The sequence below is a fragment of the Moschus berezovskii genome, chromosome 18 (genome assembly GCF_049115385.1).
Source record: "Moschus berezovskii isolate FMDL1 chromosome 18, NW_MosBer_1.0, whole genome shotgun sequence".
In the NCBI taxonomy this organism is placed as follows: Eukaryota; Metazoa; Chordata; class Mammalia; order Artiodactyla; family Moschidae; genus Moschus; species Moschus berezovskii.
This window is the reverse complement of record NC_142477.1, coordinates 17,827,718-17,840,918: the sequence shown is the minus strand read 5'-3', so window position 1 is coordinate 17,840,918 and position 13,201 is coordinate 17,827,718. Positions and strand designations below refer to the sequence as shown.

At 40.7% G+C, this 13,201-nt stretch overlaps 1 protein-coding gene across 1 annotated transcript in view; it reads left to right on the top strand.

Annotated features, from left to right (window-relative positions):
• The window catches only part of DNAH5 (dynein axonemal heavy chain 5), a 265,941-nt gene that overhangs the window by 153,751 nt on the left and 98,989 nt on the right, over positions 1–13,201 (top strand). Inside the window, exons 52-53 of the mRNA XM_055422257.2 lie at positions 817–989; positions 6,538–6,668. Coding sequence (XP_055278232.2) covers positions 817–989; positions 6,538–6,668 — 304 coding nt within the window. The remainder of the gene's footprint in view (positions 1–816; positions 990–6,537; positions 6,669–13,201) is intronic.

Below are 13,201 nucleotides of genomic sequence, written 5' to 3'. Positions count from 1 at the left end.
TAGTTTATATTAGGACAGGGTCAGTTGAAAGTAATTATGTACTACTAGATTTGGAAGACTCACTCTTCTAATACTCAGTGAATTTCTAAGTTGTTATTAGTATATTCAACTAATGTTAACTGATAGTGAATTTATATATGCCAAATTTAGCTCTTTCTTTGGCATTATGCTTTATAATCATAGTTGGAAAAGTGTTAAACTGATATGTGTCTCTAACTTTTAAAATAGTTGATTTTAATAATTTTCCCAGTGAAATAATTGTGTTTAAATTTTTTTAAACACACACACAAGTTTTTTTTAACAACAAAAATAATTTTTTTCTGTTTTCTCTCAAAATTCACTTCTATCCTCACTATTAACTTAAAATTTCTGAATCATAAAAATTTCCTAAGCAGATGCAGTGAACTTTTTCTTTTTATTCTTATTAAAAACTCATTTAATTACCTATCTTTTTTGTGGATTTTGACATTAAGTCCCTACTTTTTCGATCTTCATTTTGACCATTAAGTGAGTATCTCTGGGAAGATCCTTGAAATGCCAATGGTCTTATGAATATAAATTAAATTCAATATATGTGACATTATTTGAAATTGACCCTTTGTAGACAAGAATTAAGACTGTGTATGATCACAAAAATTCTAATGCTTTGATTATTGTTTGCTTTCTTTTCTAAAAATATATACTCTGGCTTTTAAGTAAAAATCAGTATTATTCAGTGCTAAATTGTAAAGCTATGAGTGTATTAAGTTAGGTTGAGGAAGTGGTAAAGTCCAGTGATTTGGAAAAACTTAGTTGATTTTTCTTTCCTAACCCCAGGTGAAACATCTGAGGAGGCTGATGCTGAGATGCCCAAAATTTATGAGCCTGTTGAATCTTTTGATCATCTGAAGGAGCGTTTGAATATGTTCCTGCAGCTCTATAACGAGAGCATCCGTGGTGCGGGCATGGACTTGGTGTTCTTTGCAGATGCCATGGTTCACTTAGTCAAGGTCAGTGGCCACACCCAGTAGCACCTCCCCAGAGTGACAGACACTTGCCTTCACACCAGACTTTTCTCCCTCCTCTTTAATTTTCCTCTTCTAGGAGAAAGTTCAGTTTAAAAATAAATCCAATGCTCTATTCCAATTTAATTTCTGAACTGAATGCAACATGTCACACCTATAGGTTTAAAATCAGAGCGTGTGTACTTCAAATGTGTGATGTGATAATTTTATTCAGTGTTGCTATACTGCTTCCAGCTCAATGTTTTCACTCCATAGAATGAATGTGGTTGACATCTGAGTCAGAAGCACGGGCACAAAGCCTGCTTCTATTTCGCATCCTGCTAAGGAGAACTGTAAAAAGTAGGGCATTCATTTTGAGGACATTATACCAAGTGAAATAAGCCAGTCACAGAACCACAAATACCACTGGAGTCCACTTCTACAGTATCTCGGGTAGAAAATTGAGAGACAGAAAGAGTGGGGTTGGTAGTGGCCAAGGGAAGGAGAATGAGTTGTGTTTAACGGTGCAGAGTTTCATTTTTGCAAGATGAAGAGTTTGGAGATGGATGTTGGTGGTTGCACAACAATATGAATGTACTTAGTGGGATTGGACTATACTGTTAAAAATGGTTTGGATGGGAAACTTTACGTTGCATGTATTTTACTATAATTGGAAATAGTAATTAACAATAATGCATAAATAACTTACTTTGAGCTGGGATGAAAATTCTGTTAAATGATATCCACCAGGCAAGTGCAGTTTCCTCTCTACTCTATCATGTGAGTCATTTAGGTTTCCAATTACTATAATGATGGATATGATGGATTCTCAAAGGATAGAAATAAAAGATATTTCCGTTCGTCCCTCCGTTCCGTCACTCAGTCATGTCCGACTCTTTGCGACCCCGTGGACTGTAGCCTACCAGGCTTCTCCGTCCATGGGATTCTCCAGGCAAGAATACTGGAGTAGGTTACCGTTTCCTTCTCCAGAGGATCTTCCCGACCCAGGGATCCAACCTGGGTCTCCCGCATTGGAGGCAGACGCTTTAACCTCTGAGCCACCAGGGAACCTAATTTATGGATGGTGGGAGATAATGCCGTTAAAACCCTGTTGATACTCTCACTTTGTTGATGTCAATTATTTTTTCAGAATACATCCTTTTCATTAGAAAGAAGACAGTTTGGGGCTGTCTTCCATTTCTTAGGCTTATCCATGAGGAACGACCTCATAATTACAAATTGTCACCTCTAATAATTATAAAATCTTAGAATTGGAGACGATTTCAGAGGTTATCTAGTCAGTTCTCCCTCTGAAAAATTAAGGAGTGTGAGGAAGGGATTTCTATAAGGCTGGTGTAAGTCAGGGAGAAGGAGACCGACAGTGAGTAAGTCCTGGGGTTGGATGTCCCCAGCACGAGGACACTTAGCTTGGAAACTTTGAATTCTCAGAATCTGAGACATCTCTGTTGAATTATGAGTGCAAATGTTCTTCCAAAACCAAATATATAAAACATTTTGAAATTAGTTCCTACTTTATAGTTGAGTTAAGTGTTTCAGGAAGAATAGAGGTACTGTCATATTTAGTTATTGAAAGGAAGAAGCCAAAGAATAACATTTTCTAAGTAAATAATATCAAAGGCAACTTCCCGACTAGGTCTATTGGAGACAAAATCTGATTGGCTTTGGGGTTCCACAACAGCTAGAAATGAGGTTATTTATGTTAATCTTTTGTTTGAGGAAGTTCTCTAGAACTTTCCTTTTTCTGGGTTTTACAGCACAAGTGTGTGTTAGTTGCTAGTTATGTTCAACACTTTGCGACTTCATAGACTGTAACCCACCAAGCTCCTCTGTCCATGGGATTCTCTAGGCAAGAAGATTGGAGTTGCTCTTCCTTCTCCAGGGAATCTTCCCAACCCAGGAACTGAACCCAGGTCTCCCACTTTGCAGGCAGATTCCTTACTGTGTGAGCCACCAGGGCAGCCTGCAGACGATGCATTTCTTCTCTTTGTTTGGGTGTCACATTCCAGGCGTGTGTGCTGCAGCCCAGGCCCTTGACGATGTTTCCCCTCACTCTCAGCCTCCAGCGTGCCTCCTCCGGGATTAGCCAAAAAATCTGTGATTGCAGTTTTTGAGCTATGACGCCTGATTTCTCATGGTTTTCTCGGCCAACTCTCTCACCTACACTCTCGTTTTCTGTGTTCCGTTATATCCAAACTCTGTCATGCGAGTGCGAGCCTTGACATATGTGACTTAGCTGTAAAGCATGATAGAAGCCAAGAGGCGGGACTGAAGATGAAAACTGCAGCAAAACAGGATGTGGTCTGAAACCAAGTGTGTGTCTTAGTTCCTTTCTTTATTAAAGTGATGGTTTTTTTAAAAAAAAATAATAAATAGCAACAACAACAACAAAATAAACAGCTATTATTGGCATGACCAAGTTTTCTCTTCTATAAAATGTGATAACAATATGATTAAATCTTACTGTAAGAATGAAATGTAAGCTTATATCATACCCATCATTAAAATCTGGAAATGATAATTCAAAAAAAAATGATGGTTTTCGTTTAAAACCAATAATATTTCTGCAAAATGTCTTTTGCCTCTTTGATTAAAGTTCAATTCGTGGTGTGTATGGTTTGTCATATCCCTTGTGGGTGGTGTTCGGTTTAGGGTGTAATTCAGAGAAATCAATTGCTCATGATTAAAAACGTCCTGATTCCAGAGGATCTTATCAGTGCTACATTCCCAGCAGGTGTTTTGTTGTGTAGAATTCATCTGCTTGTATTTGACTTTTCTACCAGACGGTAAACTCTATGAGGGCGGATGCCCAATTTATTCCCTTCAGTATTCACAGGATGGAGTACTGCTGAGACAGGCGCCCTTGTGGTGCTTGTAAATAGATTGAGAGTTGAATCAAGTCCCCAATATGGCCCTAAACATCCTATCTTCCAATATTTCCATAGCTGGTATTGAAGTCCCCACCCTGATGAGGACGCCTCAGGCATTTTGCTGATTCTGAGACTTTGTGTATCCCATTCCTTCTTAAAATTTAGCCCAACTCCTGCCCAGCGTGTCACCTTCTTTGTATGATGAACTTCTAGTTATCGTTTGAGATCTAGAGCAGATTCCCAGCTCCACATCTAAGATGCCTTCTCAAGCAGTGTTGTTTCCTTTGCATTTTTTTTCCTCCAGTTGCTATCATTCCTGCCCACCCCAGCATTCACCACAGTGCTTTACTGCATGTTTCTATTAATAGGTTTCTCTCCTCTACTAGAGTATGAGCACCTGCATGGCAGGATGGGCATTAATAAGTTTTAAAATATTTGCTACAGAAATTAAAAATGAATATCTCTATCTCACAGTCTGAGACAGTAAGACTAGATAGCCCCATCTGAAGTTCTCACTTCACTCTGTTTTCTTTTCTAATTTGTTTTCAACTAGATTTTGAGATTACTTTTAAAGTATTCTGTTTGTTCATGTATATGTTCACTTGTCAGATGTGTTTTAAGGGTTTCTCATAAGCTAGAAGGGGTTTCCCAGGTGGCATGCAGTGATGAAGAATCCACCTGCCAGTGCAGGAGACGTAGGAGACATGTGTTCGATCCCTGGGTTGGGAAGATCCCCTGGAGTAAGAAATGAAAACCAACTCCAGTATTCTTGCTTGGAAAATTCAATGGACAGAGGGGCCTGGTGGGCTACAGTTCATGGGATTGCAAAGAGCTGGACATGACTAAGCCACTGAGCAAGTACGCACACGGTGCTAGAAGATGGGAATGGAAATTTTTAGTTTCAGACCAAAGCCCAGTTGCAGGAAAAGTTATTGGGATGAAAGTTTCCAATACCGGCTTAATAATAAATATTTAAACCCTTAATATATTCACTGGCATCAACTAAAGGAAATGGTTATTGAAGAAGTCCTGTATTTTGGAAAAGTTAACCAAGAAAAGACATAGAAGATTCTGGGTGGCTGCAGTAACTTCTTACCTGCTTTATCTGTTCCTCTTGAAGTAGCACCAGGGAAAGAATACGAGTAGACACCGGGAAAATGCCAAGAATTCTTGCCTGTACCGCTCCTCCCCTGCCTGTAACAACTTAAGCGGGGATCACATGGAGAAGATGAGTAGGAGGCTGGGAGAGCAAGGTTCTACCAGGCTTGGTGGAAGCAGGTTCTCAGGTCCACATGGCAAAATGGCCTTCATTTCATCGGGCTCACACTAAATTGGGAGTATAATCCAAAAGCAAGAGTCGTCCCAGCAGGAATAGAGTACAACGCCTGCCAGTGGAGGGAATCCTGAAAAAGGATGTTTAACAAAACCCTATTAGAATGCAGAGGTCAGGCTATGCCAGAAAACCTCCAACAGTAACAGAGAAGTGACCCCTTCTTGAGAAGTGAAAGTGAAGTCCCCTTCTTAGCTCCCATATAATTCTTGATCATTAGCTTAGGAAAAAAGCTGATAATTCAGCAATACTGCAGTTGGGAGGGAGAGATAGTCATCACATGGAGTGAAAAATGCATCCAGGAGAATTCGACAGTAATCCCCTCTAGGTGGGGCTGGAGACCTGATGCTGAAAGTAATTCATTGAATACCAATAAAACCAGAGTCACAGTCTTTTACCAAAAAAGTGACTTGAATGATGGGAAACTACTGGCTTACGTTTTTTATTCCTTTCAAATTCATTTATACCATATTTTGGAAAAATTTTGCCTTCTGTTTAAACCACATTAGTTTTCAAATGTGGGGGATATTCTAGTTGTGTGTTGTGTATTCCAAGGATGCACTATGTTTTGAAATTTTCTGTTCTCTTTCCTGTCCTCCTAAATCAGATTGGCAAACTATAAGGAAACCTCAAAGTCCCCTTTATTTCTCTCCTTGAAAACCCAGAGCAAGACACAGTCTGGGCTCTGCCTACTGATCTGTACTGCTCTCCTCCAAGTTTCCTAAAAGGTATACCTCCACTGTTCTATTTCAGAAGTGCCTTCATTTGTCCAACCAGTGTATCTTTCTATTCTGATCCTAAGACAACTACATCTTCTAAAATGCTTAAACAGGCATATTTCATTTTATTGCCCATCACTTTAATGCACTTAGCAGATACTGCAGTTTTTACAATTGAAGGTTTGTGGTAACCCTTTGCCAAGCAAGTCAGTTGGTGTCATTTTTCCTGCAGCATAGATTCACTTCATTTCACTGTGTCAAGTTTTGGTAATTCTCATAATGTTTCAAACCTTCTACCAGCAAAAAGGTGATCATTCACTGAAGGCTCAGATGACGGTTAACATTTTTTAGCAATAAAATATATTTCAATTATGGTATGTGCAGGTTTTTTAGACATAATGCTATTGCACATTTAATGGTAGAGTGTAAACATAACTTTCATCTGTATTGGGAAATCAAAAAATATGTGTAACTTGCTTTATTGCAATATTTGTTTTATTATGGTGGCATGGACTTGAATCTGCAGTATCTCCTAGGTATGCCTGTATTGAATAAATAGGAAAAAAGTGGAATGTTGCACATTAAATGAGATGTACTTTTTCTTTCCTATATTCTAGATCTCACGAGTCATTCGTACTCCCCGGGGAAATGCCCTCCTGGTTGGGGTGGGCGGATCGGGGAAGCAGAGCTTAACAAGGTTGGCTTCATTCATTGCCGGCTACACTTCCTTCCAGATCACTCTGACAAGGTAACACGCCTTCACTTAATTAACCTGAAATGGATTTTGATAAATGGTTCTTAGAAGCCACTTGGAGTTAAGAATGCATTTATCTTAATGTAAAGGAAACATAATAGTTTTCTTTCTTGAATGTTGACTTATTATTGTTTTCTTTCAACCTCTGTCATAGACCATGAAAATTTCACATGAATAATTTGCTTTAGAAACATTTCAGCCTCTCATTTCATCAATGGATGCATCTTGGTTTTCATGTTATGCTTGATATGAGTATTATTTATATTCCTTTAGTGCATTTTAGAAGAAATTCACCCATTCTAAATGTTAATTTAGGGCTTCCTCATGGCTCAGCAATAAAGAATCTGCCTGCCAATTCAGGAGATGCTGGATATACAGGTTCGATCCCTGGGTCAGGAAGATCTCCTGGAGGAGAAGATAGCAACCCACTCCAGTATTCTTGCATGGAAACTTCCATGGACAGAGGGGCCTGACTCTTTGTGACCCCCCTGTAGTCCATGGGGTCACAAAGAGTCGGACATGACTGAAGCAACTGAGCATACAGGCAAACAAATGTTAATTCAGATTTCAAGAATAGTAAACTGTTGGTAAACTGGGAAAATAGATTAAAAGTTTGTTGATTTACTTATTCATGTGTTTAAAAGTATTCATTGAATACCAACTATGTGTCGGGCACTGGCTCATTGCTGGGGTACACAGTAAGCAAGATAAGCCTGACCTGTGTCATCACGGAGTTTATAGCAGTTTAACGGGAACAACTGAGCAACTCATTCAATAAGATGTGATACGTAGGTTTTATCTCTGTTAAGGAAATAAGTGCAGACTGGAGTCTACTGAAATGTCAGGGAAGGACTGCTAACCTACTTTAGGGGATGGTCAAAAAGGCTTCCTGGAGAAAGAGATGTTTCTACTGAGATCTGAATGAGTAAGAATTATCTCAGAGAGGAGGAACAGTAGAGAATGTTCCGGGCAAAAGGGATCAGCACACGTAACGTTACATTTGAGACCCTGGATCTGTTACATATGGCTGGTATATAACTTAAGGTGGAAGGCGGGAAAGGAAGAAAAATGCAAGCCTTTGGAGGTGTTGTAAGGAATTTGGACTTCATCCTTGTGGCTCTGATGGTGAAGACTCCGCCTGCAATGCAGGAGTGAGTGAGTGAGGGAAGCCGCTCAGTTGTGCCCGACTCTCTGTGACCCCATGGACTGTAGCCCACCAGGCTCCTCCGTCCATGGGATTTTCTAGGCAAGAGTACTGGAGTGGGTTGCGATCAGTCCCTGTGTTGGGGAGATCCCCTGGATAAGGGAACTGGCTACCTAATCCAGTATTCTGGCCTGGAGAATTCCATGGCCTGGAGAATTCCATCAGGTCACAAACAGTTGGACACGACTGAGCCACTTCTGCTTCATCATAGCACTGGGAAACCATTCATGAGCCTCCACTAGGGGAGGTGTGTCAGATTTGCACGTGGAGAAGATTGACAGAAGGAACGAAACGGAAAGGTTTGAGGGCTCGCTCAGGGATCTAGGCAAGAGATGGTGGTGTCCAGAGCAGAAGCAGTGAGAGCGGAGTATAGAGGGCAGATTCAAGAGATCCTCAGGAAACTGGCACTTTTGAACTTGATGCATCTTGGTTCTAGCTTGGGAAACTGGATAGTTTGTGCTGCTACTCATCAAAGTAGGGACCCCCCAGAAGAGTTGTCCTCAGATACATGTGTGCAGTGTGGGGACAATTAGGAAGTGACAATGGAAGATAAAGAGAGGCCGAACAGAACTTCAGGATGAACCAAGATAAGGTGAGAAGTAAGAGGCCAGTTTGGAAAGTTTGTTTGGGAAGAAAATTATTAGAAGTTAATTTCTAGGTGGGAGTCTTGCCTGCCGGGTGTTGACTAAACGTTGGTTTGGTGCTGTGATCTCTGAGATGGAGGCTCATCGCCACTTGCTGCGACAAAGGTTAGAAATGATTAAACACTGGGTTTGGAGAGCCAGATCCACAGGTTGTTACACTTTTTATTTGGTCTAAATTACTGAATTCTGCTTGGAGAATCAATCTAAAATGTTTTTTTTCCCCAAGTACTAAAACAGAGAGAAATAATTTTAGTTAATTTGTGTATAATTCTTCTGGTTTGTGGATAGAAGCAACATTAGTTGAAAGATAACCTGTTCGGAAAAGGGATTGAACTCTGAGATTTTTGTTGTCATGTTTTGTATAAAACTTAGAGTTTTCAAAGTACTTTTACATGCACAAGCTAATGTGATCTTTGAAAGAACTTTGTGGCTTCGTGGGTTAGCAGAATACTTTATAGCTGAGGCTCAGAAAGGCTATGATTTGCGTGAAAACCCAGATGAACCTGGGAATTGACCACAGTGCTTCTGGTTTCTGGTCTGCCATGACTTTGATGACACTGTGCTGCCTCAGAAAAAATACCTTATGACTCCTCTCTCTGCGATAAATTAGTTCCTCTGTGTGCTGTGCTGGGGATGCTCCTGTACTGAGAAAGAGGACGGTCAGGGCCTTCTCTGGCTTCTCAAAAGCTTTCGGAGACCATCCTACTGTGTTAGCCTTTACATAGCCATGTGGTCAAGGCTCAGGAAGTAAGAGACTCTCTTTTGGAAGCACAGCTATTAGACGACTCAGGCCATGTTATTTGAGGCAGTGGGGTCTTTGAGATCTAGGAGACTGGACTGAAAGTTTTCCCCATATTTCAAGAAAATACTTTCTTTTATTCTCTCTACTTACCTCTCTTTTTTCTCTCTTTTCCATTCCTTCCCTCGCTCCCTCTCCACCTCTTTCTTTCTCAGGGGACTGTGTCTTTGAATATGTTTTTTTCACCTTTCAGATCTCATTTATCTAGGAGTTTTCTTGAAATATTGGTGCATGAGCACTGTCGACAATAGTCAGGACATGAAAGCAACCTAGATATCTATAGACAAATGAAAGAATAAAGAAGTTGTGGTACATATATACAACTGAATATTACTCAGTCATAAAAAGGAGGGAGTTTGAGTCAGTTCTAGTGAGGTGGATGAACCTAGAGCCTGTTACATAGAATGAAGTAAGTCAGAGAAAAATATCATATAATAATCCATATTTATGGAATCTAGAAAAATGGTACTGATGAACCTATCTGTAGGGCAGGAATAGAGATGCAAGCTAAAGAACAGATGGAAATGGTCTGGACCTGACAGAAGCAGAAGATATTAAGAAGAGGTGGCAAGAATACACAGAAGAACTGTACAAATAAGATCTTCATGACCCAGATAATCACAGTGGTATGATCACTCACCTAGAACCAGACATCCTGGAATGTGAAGTCAAGTGGGCCTTAGGAAGCATCACTATGAACAAAGCTAGTGGAGGTGATGGAATTCCAGGGGAGCTATTTCAAATCCTAAAAGATGATGCTGTGAAAGTGCTGCACTCAATAGGCCAGCAAATTTGGAAAACTCAGCAGTGGCCACAGGACTGGAAAAGGTCAGTTTTCAGTCCAATCCCAAAGAAAGGCAATGCCAAAGAATCCTCAAACAACTGCACAATTGCACTTATCTTAGATGCTAGCACAGAGAAGGAAATGGCACTCCACTCCAGTACTCTTGCCTGGAAAATCCCATGGACTGAGGAGCCTGGTAGGTTGCAGTCCATGAGGTCGCTAAGAGTTGGACACGACTGAGCGATTTCACTTTCACTTTTCAGTTTCATGCATTGGAGAAGGAAATGGCAACCCACTCCAGTATTCTTGCCTGGAGAATCCCAGGGATGGGGGAGCCTGGTGGGAGGCCGTCTATGGGGTTGCATAGAGTTGGATATGACTGAAGCAACTTAGCAGCAGTAGCAGCACGTGCTAGAAAAGTAATGCTCAAAATTCTTCAAGCCAGTTTTCAACAGTATGTGAACTATGAACTTCCAGATGTTCAAGCTGGATTTAGAAAAGGCAGAGGAACCAGAGACCAAATTGCCAACATCCGTTGGATCATCAAAAAAGCATGAGAGTTCCAGAAAAACATCGACTTCTGTTTTATTAACTATGCCAAAGCCTTTGATTGTGTGGATCACAACAAACTATGGGAAATTCTTCAAGAGATGGGAATACCAGACCACCTGACCTGCCTCCTGGGAAATCTGTATGCAGGTCAGGAAGCAACAGTTAGAAATGGACATGGAACAGCAGACTGGTTCCAATCGTGAAAGGAGTATGTCAAGGCTGTATATTGTCACCCTGCTTATTTAACTTCTATGCAGAGGACATCATGAGAAATGCTGGGCTGGATGAAACACAAGCTGGAATCAAGATTGCTGGGACAAATATCAATCCTCAGATATGCAGATGACACCACTCTTATGACAGAAAGTGAAGAACTGAAGAACCTCTTGATGAAAGTGAAAGAGGAGAGTAAAAAGTTGGCTTAAAACTCAACATTCAGAAAACTAAGATCATGGCATCAGGTCTCATCACTTCATGGCAAATAGATGGAGACACAATGGAAACCATGACAGACTTTATTTTTCTGGCTCCAAAATCACTGCAGATGGTGAGTGCGGCCATGAAATTAAAAGACGCTTACTCCTTGGAAGGAAAGTTATGACCAACCTAGATAGCATATTAAAAAGCAGAGACATTACTTTGCCAACAGAGGTCCATCTAGTCAAAGCTATGGTTTTTCTGGTAGTCATGTATGGGTGTGAGAGTTGGACTATAAAGAAAGCTGAGCACCAAAGAATTGATGCTTTTGAGCTGTGGTGTTGGGGAAGATTCTTGAGAGTCCCTTGGACTGCAAGGACATCTAACCAGTCCATCCTAAAGGAAATCAGTCCTGAATATTCATTGGAAGGACTGATGCTGAAGCTGAAACTCCAATACTTTGGTCACCTGTTGCGAAGAACTGACTCATTTGAAAAGACCCTAATGCTGGGAATGATTGAATGTGGAAGGAGAAGGTGATGACAGAGGATGAGACGGTTGAATGGCATCACTGATTCAATGGACATGTATTTGAGTAAACTCAAGGAGTTGGTGATGGACAGGGAGGCCTGCTGTACTGCAGTCCATGGAATCACATAGAGTCAGACTCGACTGAGCAGCTGAACTGAATTACTGACTGAACAGACTTGTGGATACAGTGGGGGAAGGGGAGGGTAGAATGAATTGAGAGAGCAGCATTGAAACATATACATTACCATATACAAAATAGATAGCCAGTGGAAATTTGCTAAATAACACAGGGAGCTCAACCTTCGACTCTGTGACAACTTAGCTGGGTGGAGGGTGGGATGGGGTGGGAGGTGGGAGAGAGGCTCAAGAGGGAGGGGACATCTGTATACCTATGACTGGTTCAAGTTGGCAGAAACCAACACAATATTGTAAAGCAATTATCCTCCAATTAAAAATAAATTAAAATTTTGCTGCATGATAGTGGTATTTCTGTTTCCAGAGTTTAGGTTTTACATGTTAAAGAAACACAGAGCATAGAAGTTAAATATTTTTTAGCTTTTTAAAAATTAGAAGTCCATTGGCTCTTGTGCCCTGAATTCTGATTTTATCTAATGACAAAAACTTCAGATACTGATTTTCTGAATCTGAGTCTCCAGGATAAGAGTATCTTAATTTCCCCTTTTGGCAGTCATAGGCTCCTCTATATTGAGACCTCTCTCACATTTCTTGATTGCAAGTTGACTTTCGCTAAAGGATCACTTTGCACGTGAGAGAAGAGTTAGAGTGGGATATTTAATAATGTGTCCAATGATTCTACTGCAGTGCACTGATTGCTCAGAAAATTCTTTCATGTCAGATCCAAAGATGCAATGAAAATCATTGTGTTGGAGGATTAGAAGGGCCCCATTTATAACAGGGTGTCTCCCTCATGCCATATAATGAAGACTTGAAATTCTTTAGTTTAATTCAGTTTATGAGGTAGCTTCTAAAATGTCAATTGCAGATGGGTGCTTAGTAAATATTCCAACTTGGCTTTTCCATTATCTTTACCAACAAATAATTTCAAAATGAGACGTGTATACTCATTTTGATGGCATTTCAGTTCAGTTCAGTTCAGTCGCTCAGTCGTGTCCGACTCTCTGCGACCCCATGAATCACAGCACGCCAGGCCTCCCTGTCCATCACCAACTCCCGGAGTTCACTCAAACTCATGTCCACAGAGTCGGTGATGCCATCCAGCCATCTCATTTTCCATCGTCCCCTTCTCCTCCCGCCCCTAACCTTTCCCAGCATCAGAGTCTTTTCCAGTGAGTCAACTCGTCGCATGAGGTGGCCAAAGTATTGCAGTTTCAGCTTTAGCATCAGTCCTTCCAATGAATACCCAGGATTGATCTCCTTTAGAATGGACTGGTTGGATCTCCTTGCAGTCCAAGGGACTCTCAAGAGTCTTCTCCAGCACCACAGTTCAAAAGCATCAATTCTTCGGTGATCAGCTTTCTTTACAGTCCAACTCTCACATCCATACATGACCACGGGAAAAACCATAGCCTTGACTAGACAGACCTTTGTTGGCAAAGTAATGTCTCTGCTTTTTAA